This window comes from Akanthomyces muscarius, chromosome 3 (genome assembly GCF_028009165.1).
Source record: "Akanthomyces muscarius strain Ve6 chromosome 3, whole genome shotgun sequence".
NCBI lineage: Eukaryota > Fungi > Ascomycota > Sordariomycetes > Hypocreales > Cordycipitaceae > Akanthomyces > Akanthomyces muscarius.
In genome coordinates, this window is record NC_079243.1 from 4,137,691 (window position 1) to 4,158,463 (window position 20,773).

The 20,773-nt window shown below is 52.9% G+C and overlaps 9 protein-coding genes across 9 annotated transcripts; 2 read left to right on the forward strand and 7 right to left on the reverse strand.

The window, feature by feature from the left end:
- Positions 1-754: 754 nt before the first annotated feature.
- On the reverse strand, positions 755-2,253 carry LMH87_002744 (uncharacterized protein; the record flags this gene model as incomplete). Its single annotated transcript, XM_056194250.1, has 3 exons — positions 755-987; positions 1,046-1,649; positions 1,726-2,253. 3 exons carry the CDS (start codon positions 2,251-2,253, stop codon positions 755-757), a joined length of 1,365 nt encoding a protein of 454 aa, XP_056051206.1.
- Positions 2,254-2,510: 257 nt separating this feature from the next.
- LMH87_002745 (uncharacterized protein) lies at positions 2,511-2,974 on the reverse strand (the record flags this gene model as incomplete). The annotated part of the gene is made up of 2 exons (XM_056194251.1): positions 2,511-2,725; positions 2,863-2,974. The coding sequence occupies 2 exons, from the start codon at positions 2,972-2,974 to the stop codon at positions 2,511-2,513; spliced, it is 327 nt and encodes a 108-aa protein (XP_056051207.1).
- Positions 2,975-3,172: 198 nt separating this feature from the next.
- Positions 3,173-3,421, reverse strand: LMH87_002746 (uncharacterized protein; the record flags this gene model as incomplete). Its single annotated transcript, XM_056194252.1, has 1 exon — positions 3,173-3,421. One exon carries the CDS (start codon positions 3,419-3,421, stop codon positions 3,173-3,175), a length of 249 nt encoding a protein of 82 aa, XP_056051208.1.
- Positions 3,422-3,866: 445 nt separating this feature from the next.
- LMH87_002747 (uncharacterized protein) lies at positions 3,867-5,297 on the reverse strand (the record flags this gene model as incomplete). Its single annotated transcript, XM_056194253.1, has 4 exons — positions 3,867-3,947; positions 4,001-4,219; positions 4,270-4,795; positions 4,855-5,297. The coding sequence occupies 4 exons, from the start codon at positions 5,295-5,297 to the stop codon at positions 3,867-3,869; spliced, it is 1,269 nt and encodes a 422-aa protein (XP_056051209.1).
- An 895-nt stretch (positions 5,298-6,192) lies between these two features.
- On the reverse strand, positions 6,193-6,837 carry LMH87_002748 (uncharacterized protein; the record flags this gene model as incomplete). Its single annotated transcript, XM_056194254.1, has 3 exons — positions 6,193-6,482; positions 6,543-6,663; positions 6,724-6,837. The coding sequence occupies 3 exons, from the start codon at positions 6,835-6,837 to the stop codon at positions 6,193-6,195; spliced, it is 525 nt and encodes a 174-aa protein (XP_056051210.1).
- Positions 6,838-8,238: 1,401 nt separating this feature from the next.
- LMH87_002749 (uncharacterized protein) lies at positions 8,239-9,028 on the forward strand (the record flags this gene model as incomplete). The annotated part of the gene is made up of 2 exons (XM_056194255.1): positions 8,239-8,605; positions 8,670-9,028. The coding sequence occupies 2 exons, from the start codon at positions 8,239-8,241 to the stop codon at positions 9,026-9,028; spliced, it is 726 nt and encodes a 241-aa protein (XP_056051211.1).
- Positions 9,029-9,522: 494 nt separating this feature from the next.
- On the reverse strand, positions 9,523-14,785 carry LMH87_002750 (uncharacterized protein; the record flags this gene model as incomplete). Its single annotated transcript, XM_056194256.1, has 3 exons — positions 9,523-14,159; positions 14,212-14,483; positions 14,565-14,785. The coding sequence occupies 3 exons, from the start codon at positions 14,783-14,785 to the stop codon at positions 9,523-9,525; spliced, it is 5,130 nt and encodes a 1,709-aa protein (XP_056051212.1).
- A 3,513-nt stretch (positions 14,786-18,298) lies between these two features.
- LMH87_002751 (uncharacterized protein) lies at positions 18,299-18,843 on the forward strand (the record flags this gene model as incomplete). Its single annotated transcript, XM_056194257.1, has 3 exons — positions 18,299-18,325; positions 18,396-18,721; positions 18,798-18,843. The coding sequence occupies 3 exons, from the start codon at positions 18,299-18,301 to the stop codon at positions 18,841-18,843; spliced, it is 399 nt and encodes a 132-aa protein (XP_056051213.1).
- Positions 18,844-19,079: 236 nt separating this feature from the next.
- LMH87_002752 (uncharacterized protein) lies at positions 19,080-19,646 on the reverse strand (the record flags this gene model as incomplete). Its single annotated transcript, XM_056194258.1, has 1 exon — positions 19,080-19,646. One exon carries the CDS (start codon positions 19,644-19,646, stop codon positions 19,080-19,082), a length of 567 nt encoding a protein of 188 aa, XP_056051214.1.
- Between the last annotated feature and the right edge of the window lie 1,127 nt (positions 19,647-20,773).

A 20,773-nucleotide genomic window follows, 5' to 3' on the forward strand; every position in this document is an offset into this window, starting at 1 on the left:
CCCGGCGCACGGCCGAGCCAGCTTGACAATTGAACTATAAGAAGCCCTACAGCAGCGCACTGGGACATGAGTCTTTAAGAAACAGGTTTACCATTCAGATTCTCGTTCGGCGATCTTGAGAAACTTTATTCAGCCGTACCCTACAACATGCAGCTTCTTTCCTTCCTTCTCTTGCTTGGCACAGCTTCAGCCATGGAAGGTCTTCGATGCAGATGAGACGAAAACGCCGCTTCCGAAGACTACAAAACCACGCTTGTGACGTGTAATGAAGTTCTTCATGGGGACACTCCCACGTATCCGGCGGACAGAGATTGCATGAGCCATTGTTACAATAAAGCTCAGAGTTATTGCGACCTGGGCGGCCAACCCGACTCCTACTGGAACAATTTCAGGGAAAGGTGCGCCTTCCATGGCGAAGCTTTTGAGAAGCACTGCAAGGTGACACAGTGCTAAAAATTATGCGCCAGGTCGGCTCAGGTAGATTCGAACCTCTCCTTGCATCATTTTCTTGTAGACCACGACGCTCTGAGCTTTAGAAAGTCTGGGTTGTTGTATTCGTGCGCCGTGAATGAACGCATTGGATCGAACATGGCACATTTGAATTGGCAAGTGCAATGTACTGCGCCTCAAAGTAGTTTTACTTCGTACATGTTAAAATATAGAGTGAGTGGGTAGGCCATTTGCTATCTATGCGCTGACCGTCGGGCCCCTAAGCGCTGACCGCGCTGGATCCGTATAGCAGGGAGAGGTGCTCCTATTCCGAAATCTCAGTAAAAATATTAGACAGCCTTGCTTCTGTCGTTTTGAACTGCGCTGGTATATTTGTATCTTCCAGCTCTTCACCCTGCGCCACCATCTTCGCGATGCCCTGCGTCATGGTCGGTATCAGCAACATGCCACCGCCGTTGAACCTTGCCAGAATCCACTGGTTGCTGGTCCCTGGGACCCTTCCAGCATGAGGAAGGCCGTCTTTCGTGATTCCCATGACTATAAAACGTTAGCAACGCCAATCGAATAAGAAGAATTGATTTGGGATTCCACTTGCCACCAGTCCATGTCGAGCCGACCTTGGCCTCGCTGTTTTCCCATCCATAGAAATGCTGCTCATCAAAAGCCCGGAAATCCTCCGCCACCTGATCATTGAGCAATCGAGAATCGTCCACCGAGTTGAACCTCGAGTTGAGCCCTTTACCACTGCGATCGTCAGGCGCCAAGCTCCGGCCGCCGCCGCCGTGGATGACGGCGCCGTCGGGGCGAGGATTGAGATAGTCGACCCACGCCGTGCTGTAGTGGAAGTTGAACGTGGTGGCGATGGTTGACAGTCGGTCGAGGGTGGCTTGGTTGGGGACGATTCTCGAGTTTTGGCCGAGGATGGGCACGATGACGCGGCGGTATTGCGGGAGGAGACCGGCGACGTAGCCGTTGGAGGCATACACGACCTTGTTAGCGCGGACCTCGCCTCTTGATGTTGACAGGATCACGGGTGAGCCTTCAGTATTCGGGTTTTGAATGGATTCGACGGGTGTATTGGTGTGTAGAGTGGCCCCGAGCTCAATGACACGCTCGAGGAGACCAATCACGAATTTGTACGGCCACAGCGAAATGGCCGGAGAGCTAAAGGCACCAACAGCGCCTTTCACGCCGGTAATCTGTTTCAGACATATGTTAGTGATCCGCCCACTTTCCCTGATTCTTATATTCGCTATAGTTCTTCTGTGCACATACCCTATCGAGATACGGCCCTTCTACCCACTGCATATCCTTCAGCCAGGTAACGCCCTTCTTCTGACGCGTAGTCAACCAGCTCTTCAATCCAACCGCATGCTCCTCGTCAAAGAGCATGTCAAACGACCGCCGGACCTGAAACTCGCACTCGATACCTTCTTCCTCGGCAATCTTTTGCAAGCAGTGTCGCTGCGCTTCCGACCACGCAACCAGCTCCGCGGCGGCATCGACGCCATGCTTCTCGTACCAGTCCTTGAGCGACGCGAGCTTGATCTTGATGTGGCCGCCGTTGCGCGCCGTTGCTCCTGAGCAGGCATCCCGCGCCTCGATCAACGTGATGGATGGACGCTTTTGGGGATCACTGTTCTTGAGGATATGGTAGGCGGTGGCAACACCAGCGAGGCCCGTGCCGATAATGGCAATGTCGACCTGCTTGGGGACGGTTGCGGAGGAGCAGAAGCTGGCTAGTCGGTGCGGCTCCGAGAGCCAGTACGAGGCGGTAGAGTTCGCCACAGGCGTAAAATTCATGGCTCGGGATATATCTCTAGAAATCGAAACTTTGACCTAGCTGCAGTCTGAGCTTGCGTGATGCATAAAAATTTAGGTAGACTTGCGAGAGTGAGGAGTTGGTGTAATAGTCGCCTAACATCGGCCGTTGCACCCGTGAAGCATACGTAAGTGGTGAACCTGTTCTGAGATGCCACGCTAAAGACGAGGCTGCGCAAGCCTTGTGGCACGAAAATCGCCGAGATTAATGTGAGGCTGTTTTAAATGTCCGCAACGGTTTACCCAGCTTTTTTCAGTATTTTGACGGTTAAGTTCCGATGTGTTCGCCTGTTAAAAGCAATGCCGGTGTCAAGGCTGAGATTCTCCCGTGAAGGCTTCTGGCCTTTGCGTTGCTTGCCGGCATATTGACATGACCCGCGGACTTTCGAGGCTAGTTCTTTTTTTAGAAATCTCGCGCAAGTTAAGTCTGGTAGAATATCTGATATGTTTGCGACTTGTCGGATGCATATGAGTCAGCTGGCAAGCTTTGAAACAATATCGTCTCCGACTATTTGAACGGAAGCAGCGGCGAGTCTGCACGGTGAACGTTTTGCGGGCCAAGTATAGCCTAAGCATAGTTGCTGGACTTACGTGTTGCGTTCAAGTAAGTATTGATTCTATATGTCAAGCTTGCAATGGTGCACTTCTCCGAGCGATCGTGAGCAAGCTCTGTCTGTCTGTCGCTAACAGTTTTCAGTATCATGTACAACTAACAGGGCTTGGAAATATATAGCGCAAGTAATAAGCCAACAACCCACACAAAGAACTTGGATATCAGAAGGAAAGAGGAAGAAAGTTACCAAGCTTACCATTTCGCTCCTGGAAACAAGAATAGCACGTTTTCACCATTGCCGCAACTGCATTTTTTCCTATTCGTACCAGCTTAGGAGCCCTGATAGCGTCAGTCAACCCACGCGCCAGGCAATTTTAGAGGCGGATTATCAATCAGTTCCCAGAATTGACCAACCATTTCCTCCCACTGTAACTCCCATGTAAATTTCCAGTCCTTTGGTTCCGGCCCGTAGCTGAAAGCAGCGAGGGAGCACCATGAATGACAATGACGGTCGTGCTTGAAACGAGGCTCGTCCTTGAAGAGATGGTACACGATCTCTTTGATCCCATCGATTTCACGAAAGATCTTTGACTCCATCTTGCCGTATTCGTTCAGATCAATGCCGGCTTCTTGTAAATCCTCAAACCACTGCTGCAGTGAGTGCTCAGTTCTTCTTCTCCACCGGGAGAATGTCATAGACTCTATACAAATAGCACAGCCACATTCTTGTTTTTCTATGATCCCATGAAGGACTGTCTCTTGCCAAAGATAGCGAGAAACATGGGAAGTCGAGAGACTGTCTGCCGCCTCGTCAAAAGAGTGCAGCAAAGTTGTCCATGGCAAGATGTCTCGTCGAAGCTGCCGCCAGCCCTGATATCGACTCAAGGCTATCGCAGAACCATGTTTGCAGCCGTAACCTGTCATAATAAACCTAATCAGAGGAAATCCATCCGCATCAAGGGCCTGGATGTCCTCTTTTTGCACCTTGCCGTCGACCCACAAGACGTATCGCAGAGTGTCTATGCCTGCCAGAAGAAGGAGCCTAGGCGAAAGAAAAAGACGATCCTGGACTGGCAGACGGTAATGCCCGGGGCGGAGGTATGGTAAAAAGAACTTCAGAGCACTAGGACATGTTATAAAAAAAACTTTCGCCATATTGATTTCGGGAAACTCGACCGGCTGTAGCCAAAAGTCGGCGTAATCATCATAGACGTTGTTGGCAAGTGCAACTTCATGGATGGCTTGTAAGAGCGATTCCGACTGGGACTTCCTCGCTTTGACAAAGACGAATTGCCACCCTGAAAAATCTCTCTCAGCGTCAAAGAATTGGGACAAGTCTAGGCCCCAGTCAACCATCGCCGCAACGATTTGAGTCTGGGCGCACAACAATGCAAACTAAGTTTCAATCAGCTGAGTCATCAATAGTTTCACAATTCTGAACTCACGTCTAGCAAGCTAAAGCCGTCTTCGGTCACGTCAAAGGGCGATGCAAGCTTTCTGTCAAAGAGGTCCAATAAGCCCTCGATGTCTCCACATTTGGCATACTCAATAACTGGTGAATCCTCTGGCACGACGGAGTATGCTCGAAGCTTGACATCGAAACCACCAGTACTGAGTGCGGACGCTATGCTCCATGCTCTTCGAGTGAGCCAATTCGGTGGCTTAAACTGGAAGTAGTATTTGTCGCAACCAAGGCTGCCCTCCGACCGTGGTGTACCTCGCCGTCGACTGCCGTCACTTGATCGTGTCCAGTCGAAACCAATACTCCCAATCATGGACACCCCCGTATGACTGCTCATCAATGCAAACTGCTTTTCATCGACGGGAGCATTTGGTTTCCGGATCAGAAGCTGATGATTCGGTATTTTGTGCGTCTCCTCCTGGACTTGATCCAGATCCTGAACCTGTCCACGTTGGTCATTCTTTTGTGACAAACATATGACCATGTCCAATACTCGGTCTGTCGATGAGCTGCTCAATTCTCTTAGCGAATGATACATATGTATGCACAGTTAATCTGTATCACTAACATTATTCTTAGGTCCATAGCAACCGAAAGCATGGACGCCACTCTGTGCAAACTCTCCTCAGTTTTTGCCCAAAAGTCCTTTTTGAGAACCAATTTGCCCTTGAGCACCGTCCTCCGCATCCGCTTTGCCGACATGAGCTCCTGTGACACGTCGTCAACTGACTTTGACAGGACCTCGACAGCTTCACGGCATTGCACGACAATCCTGGCGCCAACGCTACTGGCCCATGGTCCCCCATCCAGGGTTGGGCTGTTCACGCCGAGATCCATGGGCTTCAGTGCCAAGGCATAGAACTCAATTCGGACAGACAACGACTTGATGCTGTCCGGAACCTCCTTGAAGTCCTCCCACATATTTCTTAACTTCATTGTGCCGGAGATGATCTTGGGAATCACCTCCACAAAGGCGACGCCCGCCGCGACAACGCCTACCACTTCGGCCATTGCTGAGAATGAGAGCTCGGCTAGTAATGAGTAACGTAAAGCGCGGTCAGAATCTTCAGAGATGATGGAAACTCTGTATGGATGAAATGAGAAAAAGCGGTAGGATGCTGCTGGGCTTGAGGTGAATAGTCATGTTGGCCAGCTGGCTGCGGCGACTGCTTCGCCACGTCCGCGTGCGTTGGGCGTCAGGCTCTGGCAAGGCACACTGAAAAGGCGGGCGGCTAACGCTGCAGGAGCTGAAGTCGGCTTACCCAATTAGACGGCTTGCTTGATAAAGATCATACATTTACATCATTATCCGAGTCTGCTGTAGCCTAGTGCATCCCAGTAAGGTGCATAGGGCGTTTTGCCATTTCGCCTGCTCTGGCGGCCGGGGCTTGACGAGGTGTCGGTGTGGAACAGCTGGCTGGTGCGGATAAAAGTGACTTGCGATCTCTTCATTGGAGCCACAATTCAAATCAAAATCGAGTTAGCTTCAATACGAAAGATCCGAGTTGCCATGCTGTTGAGTGTTTAGATTTTTTCCCACCTGCTACGTAGTGCGGATTACCAACTCTGTACCTGGCAAGTTGGGGCTTTTTGGAAGGCTGCAGAGCCGCTTCGGCCTTGTCCACCGTTGATCAATAATCTCACTTGGTGGGATCTTTCGATTTCGCTTGCCATTAAGCATGTTTCAACTATTACAGTGCGCAACCGCAAAACATTTCGACAATCGTTGCCGATGCTCACATGCCTTGCACGTGGACGGGGCTGCGCATCGCCGTAACGCAACGCAACCCACGGGAGAAGCCAAAACTAGATGGGTATTACCTTGTTCAAAATTAAATATGTATAAAAAAAGTCAAAATCAAACAGGGACAAGCAGAAATATCAAAGTGGTTCATGTGAGGGAGCACTACGTTATGCATCCAGTTGAACTCAAGAGTAGCTGTGTCTCTTTCAATACTCTAGTGTCCGATTTCCACATCAACGGTAGCCATGGCGGGTATTTGAATAGCCATGGAACTAGGTGCGGCCGGACAATAACATGAAGATGAAGATGGCGGATAGAAATAATATCCGGCCAGAATATATTCCCTAGAAGCTGTCGTCGCCCCCGATGGTATCCCGACATGATGGCAGAGGGAGAGATGCCTTGGCATTTCTCCCTAACCAGCTGCTTCTTCACACGGTCCATAGCTTGAACTAACAGAAATGATTTGGGTTAGTGACAGAAACGCCAGATATTCTATTTGCAATACGTACGAAGACCGATATGCTGGCGATTCAGTCCCTCAATATCTCGGACTGCATGTACTTTGGGCAATATGAGCCAGTGATATTGGCCCGCAGGCCGTAAGCTATCAATCGCGATTATTTTGTCATCCTTGCAGCTTGTATTAGTGTATCCCTCGTCGATTGATCGGTGCCGGCGCTCCACGCGTACCTCATAGAGTATGTTGGCAAAATTCGCACGGTCGCAGAAGACGCACTCGTTCTGAAATCGTTCCGTGCAATACAAGCCTGTAAGATAATTATATAATCTTCTGATAGCTTCCATCAGGCCGTAGGATGGTGTGGTGGAGCGAAATTGCCAAATACTTTGCTGTACGCAGGTTCTTGTTCTTATGTTGCCAGCCGTGCCCAGCAGCAGCAGGTGGAGGCCTCGGTTCGGCTGCGGGTCGGAGTGATGATGCACCCGCACCAGCAACCAGCTGAGGCCGACGTAACGGGCTGTCTAAGGACATATGAAATGGCCGTTCTGACACTGCGTTGCTACGATGAAGATGCACCTTGGCATCCGACAGGGCAAGGCAACACTCTTCACACCTATAAGAACATACGGAGCGGTAGCTTCTAGGTTCGCGGGGGCCCGTGACTTTAGAGCTCGCCGGATCCCGCGAAAATTACGAGGCACTCCTCCCTTGCTGCACCACTAAGTCGCTTGCAGCCCACTGGCAACTCGTTTACGTAGAATCCATCTACAAGGAAGGATACGTTCAGTTTGGCTGAGAGCTTTTCAGTGACTATAGCTCCAAATGAAAGGACGGTGATGAGATAGTAGAGGACCTAGAGCTCATTTATAAAGGCAAGTATACGAGTCATCAGTTGCAAGAGGCGTTGACTGAAATCATCTGCGGCGTTCGTTCGCCGCAGGTTCACGAGTCGCCGCTAGGTCCCTACTTCCAGGTTCTGGCACACGACGTTGGGCTTATGAGCCTGTCTGGCCCCATGATGCTTCAGTCTACTTTGTTAGAGAGAAATCCGTCAGACTGGACGTACTATGACGATAGGTGGGAATACGACGTACCGGCCGAGGAATGGGAGTATCGCGATCATAATTTAGAGCGAAACTTGGGTAGAAAATCAGCGCGCGACCCTCCCGACAGAGACCACGCTCTTCGATTGCGTATTTCACAATCTAGGAAAGCTCACGGCTCGATTTAAGAGGGAAACTACTAGTCGTGTAGAGTAAACTAAATTACTTGTGCGCGCCCGGAGGCGCCCCCCACGTTCTCACCAAGGGTTTCTCGCAACAGCTCCATGACCCGGTTCACCTCCTATGCGTCTGACGGCCGGCTCTTGACGAGGCGACGGTGTATACAGCTGATTGGTGCGCGTAGAAGTGACTTGCGACCTCTTCATTAAAGCCACGATTTACATCGTAACTGAGATACTTAGCGTTGATGCGAAAAGGCCGAGTTGCCATGCTATTTACTATTCAAATTTCTCCCATCGATATTATCGCATGCTTCTTCGACTGTCGAGCTGCGTGAAACCACTTACACCGGCGGCGGGTGGGGTGCGGCGACCAGGAAAAAAAGTTGGAGCCTGGCATCAACCAACGTTGCCGATCGCGCCAGCCATCTCCAAACCAAACCATCCACCCGCGCACAAAGTTGTCGCTCCCCAAAAAGCTTTCTCCATCAGAGCAGACACACAGAAAACCCCCCCAGAAAGTATGTCTGATCAACGACGAGGTCGTCGCCCCGACGCCCGCCGCGACTGGGACGCCCCCTCCGACCGGCGCGACGACGACAGCAGGCGCAACAACTACCGATCGAGGTCGCGCGACCGCCGCGGAGGAGGCGGCGGCGGCGGCCACGATGATCGCTCCCGCTCCCCCGACCGACGCAGCAGCTACCACCGTCGCGACAACGACGAGCGAGACGGCGGACGCGGCGGTCGCGGTCGCGGCAGAGGAGGACGAGGCGGCCGTGGCGGCGGCAACGACAGACGAGGAGGAGACCGAGACTACAGCTCGCGACGCCACGACGACCACCATCGTCGGCGCGACTACGACGATAAGGACGGCTACGACCACAGAGGTAACCACCCCAACCCCCCTCAAAACATAACAGTTAACCCGTGCTAACAAACCTCTCCCGACAGGAGGCCGTGACCGCCGCCGCCGCTCCCCCTCACGAAGCCGCAGCCCACCGTCCCGCGACGCCGACCACCGCATGGACCAAGACCCCAAACCTGCCGCTGCTGCCGGCAAGAACAAGAACGCCGCCGCCGCCGCAGCAGTAGCAGCAGTGCCCATCATCGGGCAGGAAGGCGGCGACGACGACGAGGACATGGCCGCCATGCAGGCCATGATGGGCTTTGGCGGCTTCGGCACCACAAAGGACAAGCGCGTCGCGGGCAACAACGTCGGCGCGGTGCGGAAGGAGAAAAAGACCGAGTACAGGCAGTACATGAACCGCCTGGGCGGCTTCAACAGGGCGCTGAGCCCGACGCGGGACTGATTTTTTCTGTCCTTCTTGTTCTTCTTGTTGCCAGCTCTTCCGCAAAAGTCTTTTCCGCATTTGCTATTTCGCAGCGATTCCCATTTCTTCAAGGCGTTCCTTTTCTTTAGATTACTAGGGGGGTAGTTGATACACATGAATAAAAAAGAAATGTAATGTTCTTTATAGCTACTAGCCTTTTTGTAGAGAGAAAGCTAAATCGAAAATGACAAATCCAAGAGAAACAAACCGACCCCTTCCCCCAGTTTCTAAGCAAATGCCAACCGTCAACTAATCGCGACAAAATGGAAACTGCGTGGACCCCTCCTAATGCTTTTCTGCTCTTTTTCGTCCCGTTCAACAAGGTCAAGGAAAACGACAACAGTCCAGACAGTAAAGAAAATTATATGTCTTATGTGCTTGTATGTAAACATTACGTACTTTGTATAGAAAGGAGCGAATGTGTCCCTATCCTTTGGAGCTTCTCTTGGATCCTTCCTCTACCATCTTGCCTTCTATGATGTCCTTTCCTCTCCGGCCTCGCCGTCCTCCGACCGCCCAGCAATCGACGCTCGGGCCGACTCGTCGTGACCAGCCGTCGATGCATCCTCTTCCGTGCCATCAGCCGTCTTCCCCACATCCTCTGCGTTGCTCACAGAGGCCTTGTCGCGGCGCCGCCGGCGCATACGTCTCTCCTCTTCGGCTGTTTGCCGCCTTGCCTTCCGAAGACTCTCGCGCTTCTCGCTGTCGTCGGCGTCTCCGCCACGCATGCCCTGCAGCAAGGCCGCTGCGCGGTCGGCTACGTCGTCGTCACCATCGCGGGACTGTGTGCGGTCGGGGCTGGCTGGCCCGGCTGGCCCGGCTGTGCTGTTTTCCTCCTCTTCAATCGTCTGGTCTGACGTCTTCAACACGGCCTCCACCTCGGGGATCTCGTTAAGATCAGGAATCTTCTGTCCAGAAGCCACCCGCACTTGGTGGCGGTCCTTTAGACGGGCGCGGCGACGTCGGTCTCTCTGGTCCCGAGCCTGCGGCGCCGCTGCGCGGAGCTTCTCCAATAGTGAGTCCATCGCTCCAGTACTGGTAGCAGAGGCCGAGCCTGGCTCGCTGGCGGCCTGGGCGGCCTTCTGCGCAGCATGCTTGCGCTTCATCGATGCTTCGTTGCGTTTGCGCGTCTCCTCTAGCTGAACGTTCTTCTCTCGTGATTTCTTCCATTCAGTCAAGAAGTTGGCAAGCTTGGTAAAGAAGTCGCGCCTGGCATTCTCATCGGCAGGATCCTCGCCGTAGAAAATCATAATATCCTTGAATGTGCGGATCATCTCATCCAGGTATAGCTGCATCTGCTCAGCCTTGCGACGAGCGTCTTTCATGCAACGCTGCACAATCAAGTTGACGCGGTCCTCGGGATGGAATTTTTTGGGATCGCTGAGGTTGCCAGAGTCGAGAGACATTTGCACGTTGCGGATGTTGTCAATGTACCTCTTGGCATCGGCTTCGAGCTGTTCGACATTCATCTTTTGTGCAGGGATAACGCCGCCAATCTCGGAAGCAAAGTTCTCCCACTCTGGGTACTGGCCACGAACGATACGCTCGACCAGGTCGGCCAGCGACGACTCGTTCTTGTCATCCTTGACCATACCGAGTCGCGAAAGCGAGCTCAGCTTGAAACCCCGAGCTTGCTTGTTGGCGTCGTTCATGTAATTACCGATATCCAAAATGAGACCCAGGACATTCATGAGCGAGACCGAATCTCGGAGCGATTCAGACACACTGATGACTTGGTGCATCTTCTCATAAATCTCCTCATATTCCACCTCAAAGTTTCGAGTCAGCGCCAGAGCACGCATTCGGCTCTTCCAGTAGTGGTGTAGTTCAAAAGCAGTATACAGATAGATCTGATCTTGTCTGGTCAAATCGGCTGGATCCATTTCTCTTATTTGCGTGGCGGCATCTGGTCCGGTGAGATCTCTGCTGTAAGGAGCCATTTGCTTGGACGTATTATCGGAAATGTTGCAAAGGTCGTCCTTTTGCAAAAAGTCCATCACGACAACGTTGTCGAGAACTTGGACATCGCAATGGATGATCATTTGTACAATCTTCTCCACAGAATGCTGTGAAAACTTGGCGAGCGCAATTTCGTACGCTTTGCGCAAATCTGCGGAAATGACTTGCTTCTTGTCATCTTTGCGTCCGGTGGCCGCACCGATTTTCTTGATCTCCTTCGCCATAAACAGCTTTTCGACTTCATCCAAGATACCCTTCCTACTAAGTTCAATGTACTTCTCTTCGCGTGCCTCTGCCGATGGTGTGTGAGCGGCCCAGTGACTTGTCTCTGGTGCATCAACCTTCTCCCAGTGAAGAGCCTTGAGCTTCTTCTTGGGTCTTGCGACAGGCAGACCGACGCTAGGCGTAGCACTGTACGTGGGCTGGGGAAGGAAACCGCCAGACTTGGGACCGGGCATAGGCGGCGGCGGAGGAGGCATGGATCCTGCCGAGTCGGAGGAAGGTAGCCCGGGCGAAGCCGTGCCATCTGTTCCCATCGCAGGCGATCTCATGCCAGGCATAGGCGGTGGGGGTGGAGGAGGGGGAGGAGGGGGTGGTGCGCCGGAGATCTGACCCGGCATGGGCGGTGGAGGCGGAGGCGGAGGTGGCGGGGGTGCTCCGGAAGTTTGTCCGGGCATTGGTGGTGGTGGCGGAGGTGCTCCGACAATTTGGCCAGGCATAGGAGGCGGAGGCGGCGGCGGCGGAGGAGGAGCAGCGCCCGTAGCCGGTGTAGCTGCGCTGGTGGCAGGAGTTGTGAAGCCGGCCTTGGGAGTGTCGCCATCGGCAGGTGTCTGTGGTGAAGTTGATTCCAGGCTGGGGTGTGATGGTCCGGTGGTGACGCCTTCATCGTCATCATCGCTTCCGTCGTACTTCTTGAGCTTGTTGCCAAGCTCGTCGACGAAAACAGCTTGTTGTCTAGGATCCATGACAGGTCGCTTGTATTCGACGATTCTGGGGCGCTCATATACAACACCATCCTCCTCTTCCAGCTCAGAGACCTCTTCAATGGTTTCTCTGTCTGAAACCTCACCATTTGCGTTGACGGGCTTGCGAGGGATCCGCGTTTGGCGATTGATGCTGCCGAGCACGCTGTTAGTGAAGTCGCGAGGGGCGCCGGGAGCTGCTTCAGCCTCTTCATCCTCCATTTCTTCGCGTAGAGCACGAAGGCGATCAGAAGGCCCAGCCGCTTCACCCCATACTCTGCCTTCGAGCTTGTACTGTGTCTTTTGTCGCTCAAGTTGCATTTGCAGGCGCTCCATCAGGCGTTGACGGTCGAGAATGCCTTGCATCTGTTCAGGGTTGGTGCCGTTGGCGACGGCGGCAGGGGCACTGGTAGCAGCAGCACCCTTGGCGGCGTTGGAAGCGGCAATGTCTTGGGCATCACGCAGCATGAGATACAATTCTCTGGTCTCAAGCTCATTGCGTTGGGCCTCCTTGGCACGGATCGTTTGCACGCCCTCCAGTTCAGCCTTTAAACCTTCCGTCCGTCGTCTTTGCGCATCAATAAATCTACTCTGCTCGTCGACCTGCTTTTGAAGTTTCGCGACAAGTCCGTCTGCGCCAAGTTCCAGTCGCGCACGCATCTCATCACGCTCAGCCATGGCGGCCGCCGCGATTTGGCGAGACTCAAGAGACTCGTCTTGTGCTTGTCTGGCCTCCGAATCGGTATGCAGCTTATCGAGTAAGCTTTGAACAGTAAAGTTGAGACTTTGCTTCAGATCCATGTTGGGCAGCCTCCTGTCCATGGCGACGTAGCTAAGCATAGAATCCACAAGCTGGAACATGCGTAGACGTTCCTCGCCATCGTTGGCGCGCATTAGCAGTAGATGCTGGAGGGCCGAGACAAAGTAGTCGTTGGTCCGACTGCCCCGGAGGCGTTGCTGGATGGCGTCGGCAATCTGAACGGGATCGCTCAGGTCTTTGACCTCGCCTTCAATGCTGTCCTTGATGCTGCTGTTCTCACGCTCAAGCATATCCTCGTAGTCAATGGCCTCGTTGGAGCGGAAGCGCTCAATCTGCTTGTCAAGGAGCTCATATTGAAAAGCCTCCATCTTACTCAGGGTGCGCTTGATGCCACATCCCGTGAATTGGGCGCGGATGTGTACTCGCAACTGCAAGTCTTTTTCCGGGGCATCGATCATCATATTCACCAAGATGATGGTCGCAACAGAATATTCCATGAGCAAGTTCTCCATACCGACACCGCCGGTACGAATATCATCGCTTGCGCCAACCATGCTACCCATCTTACCACGACCGTCGACAGTCGCTTCAACCAGCTGCATCCACTCGTCGAATCGGCCATTTGCCCCGGTCTGGGCCTTGACCTCGTCAAGAGCTTGGATAACCTTGTAGTGCCCCTCGCCGTTGTCACCCCAGGTACACAAGAACGTGAGGATTTCAGAGACGAGCTTTCTCGTGGTCAAGCGAGGTGAGACAAGCGATGTACCGAGTGCCAGAAGCACCTTTTGCTGCATCAGCGCGTCGTCTGCACCAAATTTGTTGTTCATAAGTGTCTTTAGACACTTGATAATATCGTATTCGCGGTCGAGGCCCTTCTCCACCTTGGAGCTCTCGCTTGCCGGCGCGTTGGCAATTTTGCGGTTGATTTTGAGCAGTAGAGTGACGAGCGCAACTTGTCCTTGACACTCAACAAAGCGACGCACCCAGCCGATCTGCTGGGTGCGAAGGTTGACCTCCAAACTGCCCATGCCCTTGCCGTCCAGCTTGTCTTCCATCACTCTTCGTACATACCACTCCGGTGTGCCTTCTTCATCGGAGTACGTAGTGACGTCTGGCTGAGCAAACTGGCTAACACGGGCTGTCATGCGACGCTTCTGCTCGCCCTGCCACTCGGCCAATCTGTCCTGGTGCAACAGAGTCCACTTCTTGTCGGGTTTGTAGGCCATCATTTGTCTCCTGGCTTGCTCAGGCAGGTTGTGCCAGCCGCGCCTGTGCATGAGATGCGCAAACATTTGTTCAATGACATTGTCGTCGTCGGGTTTGGGAAAGTTAAAGGTGTCGTGTGCGCCGGGTCCGGGGAACTTGGTGAGGCGGTGGGATTCGCGATGAGGTGTGCCATAGGAGCTCAAAGATGATGCGCTCGGTTGGACTGCGGGAGTTAGTCTGTGCTCAATGCATCTATAAAGCATTGATGGACATACCCGAAAAGACGCTGGCGTCAGAAATACGGTTGTTGGGAGACAAGAGCGAGTCGTATCGAGACGTGTGAGACCCATTCGTAGTACTCACCATGCTGCCGCGAGAGGGACCCCATTGCTGGAACTGCGTCGTCCTCCCTGTGCTGGCCATGGTAACGTTTGTAGCGGGGGGTCCCATTCTGGAAGAGTGTGAGCCAGCATTGCCGGCGGAGGGGTCAAAGGTTGGATATTGATGAAAGTCATGGCCCTTATTTAGTTGGTGAGGCAAAGGTTCCCTACGAACGGGTACTTGGTCAGCTTTCGGAAGGTAGTCGACGGGTATAGGCGAGCGCGAGCCGGGAGCGATGGCATCGTACGGGACCGAGCTAATGACGCTGGACATCATGCTCGTGCTAGGATCGGGTGGAGGCAGTCCATCGATGGAGATGGCCGAGGAGTCGCGGTTGTGGCGAGACGAGCGGGAGCTCATGGTACTGAGGGCATCGTAGGATTCGGATTCGGTGGCGCGCTTATCCTTGTTCTTGTTCCGGGAGAAGATGGAGCGCCCGCCGGACGACTGCCTGGTCTTGTCGGACATGTTGAATTGGTATTAAGTATGGTATTAATTTCGTAATCAGAAACGCGTAGAAGCGACGGAATGCAGACCGTGGGCCGCTCGCATGATGATGACGGGAAGAGTCGTTTTGTATCGTCGCAGAGGGGAAGATGTCGACTGTAGGAAGCGGTCCAAGCAGCACCGTCCTGTCTTCCTCCTTGTTTGCTATGTGGTCGTCGTCTGGATTGCAGTTTTTTGCCCGCGATCCCTTGAGCTGAGAGTATTGCAGGGGGACAGCAGGCTTTGACAGGCCGAGGTGTAGTCGTGTGCTGTCGAGTCAGGCGATTTGGATATGGGAAAAGGCCAAGGCGTTGGATTGTGCCAGGCGGCGCGTTGTCAAAAGGGGACGACAGGCCAGGAGCGGGTGTAGTGGCTTGGATGGTGGTGGTGTGGCTAGTGCGCTAGTGGGGGAGTCGGGGCACTCTGCAGGGGTTAATGTAGGTAGTTCAGGGGACACCGGTAGGTGGGCGGTTCAGTGCAGACTGCAGACGAAGAGAAAGCTGACCATGCAGCTGGCAGGGTTGGGTGAAATATTATAGAAACAAAAGAATAGGTCCGAGACGGCACTCGCACGGGATGAGGGCAGAAGCATGAATAGGTAGACTGTTGTCGTTTGAGATGCAAGGCGTTGAGTGGCGTGCCGTTGCGTACCAGTGGGTGCAGCGGTTCAACTGGCTCCCGTGTTTGGTACCTGCGTGCTGTAAGTTACGGTGGCCATCATCGCCTAGCAATTTTGGCAACAACCTCGCCCAACCGGGCACGCGTCAACTTTTTGCGACTAAGGCTAAAGAGTGACTGCATATTACTGCTAGGGACCTTGCTAGGATGGCCTGGTAATACTACCTGTCTGCTTGTCAATCTGCTGTCCAACACGCCCTGCCCGCCACGATATTGTTAGCGGCGACTGTGGAGGTGCTGGCCAGTGTTACAGTGCTTACAGCGCCCTTACCCCTGATTTCCGAGCCTGGCGCCATCTTTGTTTGGGTTAGCGGCCTTTCTACTCAGGAGACACTGCCCTGTTTGAATTGAAATCGGGTAGCCCAAAACGGTCTGGTCTGTAATGATGCTGAGTGTCATGTTTCCTCGAGTCTGGAGTACTCACCAGCGGTAGTTGCATGAGACCCTGCCACGCCGGCCTGTGATACACTGATGCAGTGCTGCATGCATATGTCTCAGCCAGCGTGCAAGTATACACATCTGACAGGCAATTTATTTTCCAAGGTCATTACAAGTCTAATGTATAGGCAGATCTGTCATTCGGATTAGTAGTATACCTGTCGGGAGGCTCCGAAACGACACACTATCATGTTACAGGGTCCAGCGCACGGCTATCGATACGCCGACGTCGACGCCAAACATCAAACACTATTACCCCTCACCGTCAATGCAGCCAATGCTAGCCGTTCTATCGATCTTACTAGTAGCACCTTGACCAGTGACGCCATCAATACTCCGATCCCGGTCACCTTGGCCTACCATACCGGGACTCGAAATGCGACGGTGGGTGCGAGATGTTTGAACTACATGCCATCAGTTGGAAAATGGCCTGCAGATAGACATGGTAGGGTGCATTGTAACCATACCAGAATTACAGAGTTGGTATTCCAAGGAGCACATTCGCATCTTTTTTGTGTAGTCAGTCAGCAGAGTTTGGCGGCGAGGTCGTCTTTGCTTCGGCGCACACCAAGCACAACCTACATTGGCCATTCTTCGGCGAAGGTAAATATAATAAAATGAATAAAACATCAAATACGGAGAAAAACTAGAACCATGAATATTGTTTCTCTCTAGTATGCGTAAAGGACCTTTCTGTCGCAGAAAAGTGCATGGTTCTGCGCAGTGTCTTTGGCCGCTGCCAGCTTGCTCATGTTCAGTCTGTTGGCTCCGTGGGTGATTTGAGATTGGTGTAACCTGCTGGGTTTTAGTCTAATAAACTCGATCAACTAAAATCTGAAATATTGAAGCGATTTGTTTGCTACCCAGTGCTGGCCACACCTGTATGCTGCGTGGCAGGAGCTTTGTAGTGGCATCGTGGCCCCTTCCCCGAATATCATCACCTCGTCGTAGGTTATAATCCTCCGTCCCAGCGATTTTTTCTTTTCTCTTATTCCAATCTTTTTCATCTTATTTCCCTGCACTCGCATCTGTTTTGCCTGTTTTTCGCTGCGCATTTTGCCGTTGCTGCATTCCCTGAGCACCATTTTCTGCCATGGGATTCTATCTCAACTGTCTTGCTCTGTTTGGTGTTTTCTCTGCTTCGTGTATATTCACTCCCTTGGACTCAGGACAACTGCGAGTGCAGTGTTTCTCATCACTGCCCTATTTCTGCCCCTTGGCGAAGAACACGCCCTTTCAATGGCGCTGTTCTACCCAGCTCTCGGCTAGAATAAATCGGACGTCGAACTTACATTCATGGCTGAGCAATGCCTGTCTGTACTAAGAATTTTGTCCTACTTTCTTTCATTTCCCTCCTCATCTCTGCCGCTTGATCAAGGATATTTAATCGTGACATGTTGCTAACGACTGACCCAGCTCTCAACTTTCGCGGCTCAGATTTTTAAGAGAGCGACTTCGCTCTGGCAACAGACGGCGAATCTGGTAAGTGCCCGACCATTACTGGCTCCCATCACAGCCTATTTGGGGGATTTCAAGATACAATGCTTGATATTGGTAGGAGAATCCGGACCCCGGGCGCCGAGACGATTAAATACCCAGCAGTGGACGCCACAGGTGGAAACTTGTTATTGCTTTGGGTTTGGAGGCGGCGGCGATGACGGCGGAGGAGCATCAACAAAGTTTCATTCATCTCTAATATTATATCTTGGTTAGCTAGTACTGAATTGGCTTTTTTGTTCTTCAACTTTTGCTTGATTTCTATTCTGCTCGTGTCCAGAATTGGGCGATGATGCCATAGTTCACAGGCCAATTTCTTTCGCATGTGTTTCGGCAACTTGGCCTGTCTCATTATGGTTTTCTGCAAAAAGTGTTATTTCGCATCTTGTTCAATACAACCCGGAAGTTAAATCATACCTACTTACAACGGAGCGTCGCCCCCATCCATTGCCCGTGTCGTGTAAATGCACCCGCCTGGCTGCTTCGTTCGCGCCGTGTGTTAGTGGGCGATGGCCTGCTGGGGCGCTGTAGAAGGACAGCATCCACCAGCTTCAGGCCACCAGGTGACGTCTTATTAACGATACGTACGGCGCTATAGCGAATGTTCTAGCGCGTCTGGTTCCGCCCAAGACCACCCGGACCACCCTTATCCGTCCAGGGTCTCGACATTTGTTTCGTGGAGAACGACGACTACGTGGACCATTACCACCAACCCGATTCATCGACACATCTGTTTCCCACGGCGTCCATCATCTCGCCGCGGCCGGTCTCTCCGTCTATTTGCGCATAGTCGCCGCTGCGCATCCGGTCCTTTCCGCCGCCGCCGCGACCTACCGCTTGCCTGCCTGCGACGCGCCGCCCCAGCCCATTACCATCGCCATCATGGGCGCCGCACTCTCCGGCGTCAAGGTTCGTCTCTTCTTCCGTCGCCCTGCCCGTCGCCCTGCCCGCCACCCGCAACTGACAGAAAAAACTACAGATTCTAATCGTCCCCGCCACCATTTCGTTTGCGCTCTTCCTCGTCGTCACCTTTGCCGTCCTCCCGCTCTGGCGCCGCTACCGCAACCGCTACAGCCAGTACCTCCCGCTCGACTCGCTCGGCTCGGCGTCGTCGTCGCTGCGCGAGCGCATCACGAGCCGCCTGGCGGCGCTGACGCTGCCGTCGACGTGGCGCCAGGACATGGGCCGCTTTGCGGCCGCGGGGGCGGGCGGCGATGAAGACATTGGCGAGGAGCTGGGCCGTGTCGACGAGGGGGTCTTCGAGGTGACGGGCTTCGGATCGGATATGGTTCGGCTGAGTAGAGAGTAAGTTTATCCTATTTATGTCCGGCTGGGGAAAGGTGTCCTAGTATCGGAACTAGAGGCTAACTACTTTGCACAGCCTGGAAGAAGGCTTCATAGACGACAGCGATGGAGAGGATGATTGAAAAGCTCGAACAACTTGATTTTCTCGCTTGTATAACTATAGCATTCACATAGCGTTCATGAATCTCACGACACTTATTCTACCTGAAACCGACAGCGGCCAATACTGCACACTGTTGCCCGCTGGCAATACATCGCTGCGACCAAAGAAAAACACATGAAAACGCCTCCACCTGGATATTTGAAGCCCAACATAACGCCAATTCTCAAAGCTCACGCCCGTTTCCTATAGTTTCGATCATGTGCTTACGTGATCCTTTTCAGACTCCGGATTTTCCGCATGTTGGTGCGCAGACCCCGAATCTTGGGCGTGCTCCTGTGCAGACTCCGGGCCTTGGGGCGGCTCCCTGGTCTGGACCACCGTACGTGCCGTGTCATTTGTCTCGACCCTCTCAAAGATGTCCTCTGCATGCGTACCCTCACGTGTTGATACCGGCGAAGACTTTTCTGTGTCGGTCAAGAACACCATTCCTATTCTTTTGGTCAAGGCCTCATCATCATCCGCTGCCTGCCTCCGGACTGTCCTGCCCCTGGCCTCTTCCTCTGGTTGCGCGGGGTTGCATCGTAGCGGATCTTCATGTGATTTTCCGAACACTGTGATGCGGGTTCTCCCATCGAGACCTTGCATAGCGATTGTGGAGGCGCCTGTCAATGTAGTGGAGTGCGTCATGTTGGATGTCGCCGACTCCCTGTAGGGCTCTCGTAGTCTTGGGACCGGCGGCGGCGTCGGCGGTGGTGGCGTCGTCGTCGCCTCAGCGCGAGCGAGCTTGCGCCGCTCACCAATGCACGAAAAGCAACAGCCCATGTCGGCTAATTTGGTGTATTCTTTAGTGTAGCCAGATGTCCGTATTGTCCTGAGTGGTGACCCGGCGGCGTCTTCAAGCTTTTCTGTAGCGTCGAGCCAGGGACGTAGCGGCCACTGTGCAAGGCACTGGAATTATTCTATAGTTGTCGGCGGGAAGTAAAATGCTGTGAATGGCGAATACTGATGTCTGTTCATTGTTGAAAAGTGGACAAAGCCAGTCTTGCTAAAGGTAAAAGGGTGCATTGTTCGAAAGAAAGTGATACCCTCGCGTCATGACCTTGGACTTGCTTTGTTGTGGCTTGCGCCTACTCTGGGCTCGAGCTGTCGGTCTTTGCCGTCGCAATGCCACTCTGCACAGACGTCGTATCGCGCCTGTATGCTTAGGTTTTTGGGCCTTTCTTTCTTGAAAAGGTGAAGAGTTGTCTTGGATTGTGTTGCGGCGCACCATGACTCCCTAAATTATTTCGCCTAAGGCGGTTTTTTTATATATGCTGCGACGAGCTCTTACTTTTGCTATTGTCGCTCGGCGCTACAATAACAAACTCTAGGTAAAGAATGTTCTTGGGCCGGAAAGGTTCAAACTCATCTTTTTGTTGTAATGTAATCACAACAAACCGCGCTCCTTCTCCCCGGCCGGCTCTCCGCAACGACATGTCCATGTCGGCTATGACCAAGCCTGCAGTATCGTTTACATTACACGTGGTAATACTCCAACTCAGACATGGAATGGAGCCTCATGGCATTTAAAATGAAGCTCCCACCTTTTCTTCTTGTTGCTCTCGCCAAGGCCGCTGCCACTGCCTAGGACTGTAACGCGGATCACTTGAGCTGATTGATTGTCAAGACGGTATTAGCTAGGTGCAATGCATACTTTCGGAATTATGTTAGTGTGAATCCTCAGCTTGGCTTAAGCGCCGGCGATCGCTTCGTGTGAGGCCTGGTCGAAAGCGATTTTTGGAACCGGCTACTTGGGTGTCTGAGTCTCGAACAGGGCCAGTTGTATTGGCGCCAAATGGCGAAGAAAATCTTATTTTTTATTTCTGAAAATTAGTTCTCGCGGCAGCCACGCTTTCCCTAGTGTCGAAACAAGTCGGTTAGATAACTATTTCGCTCATCTTTACGGCTGC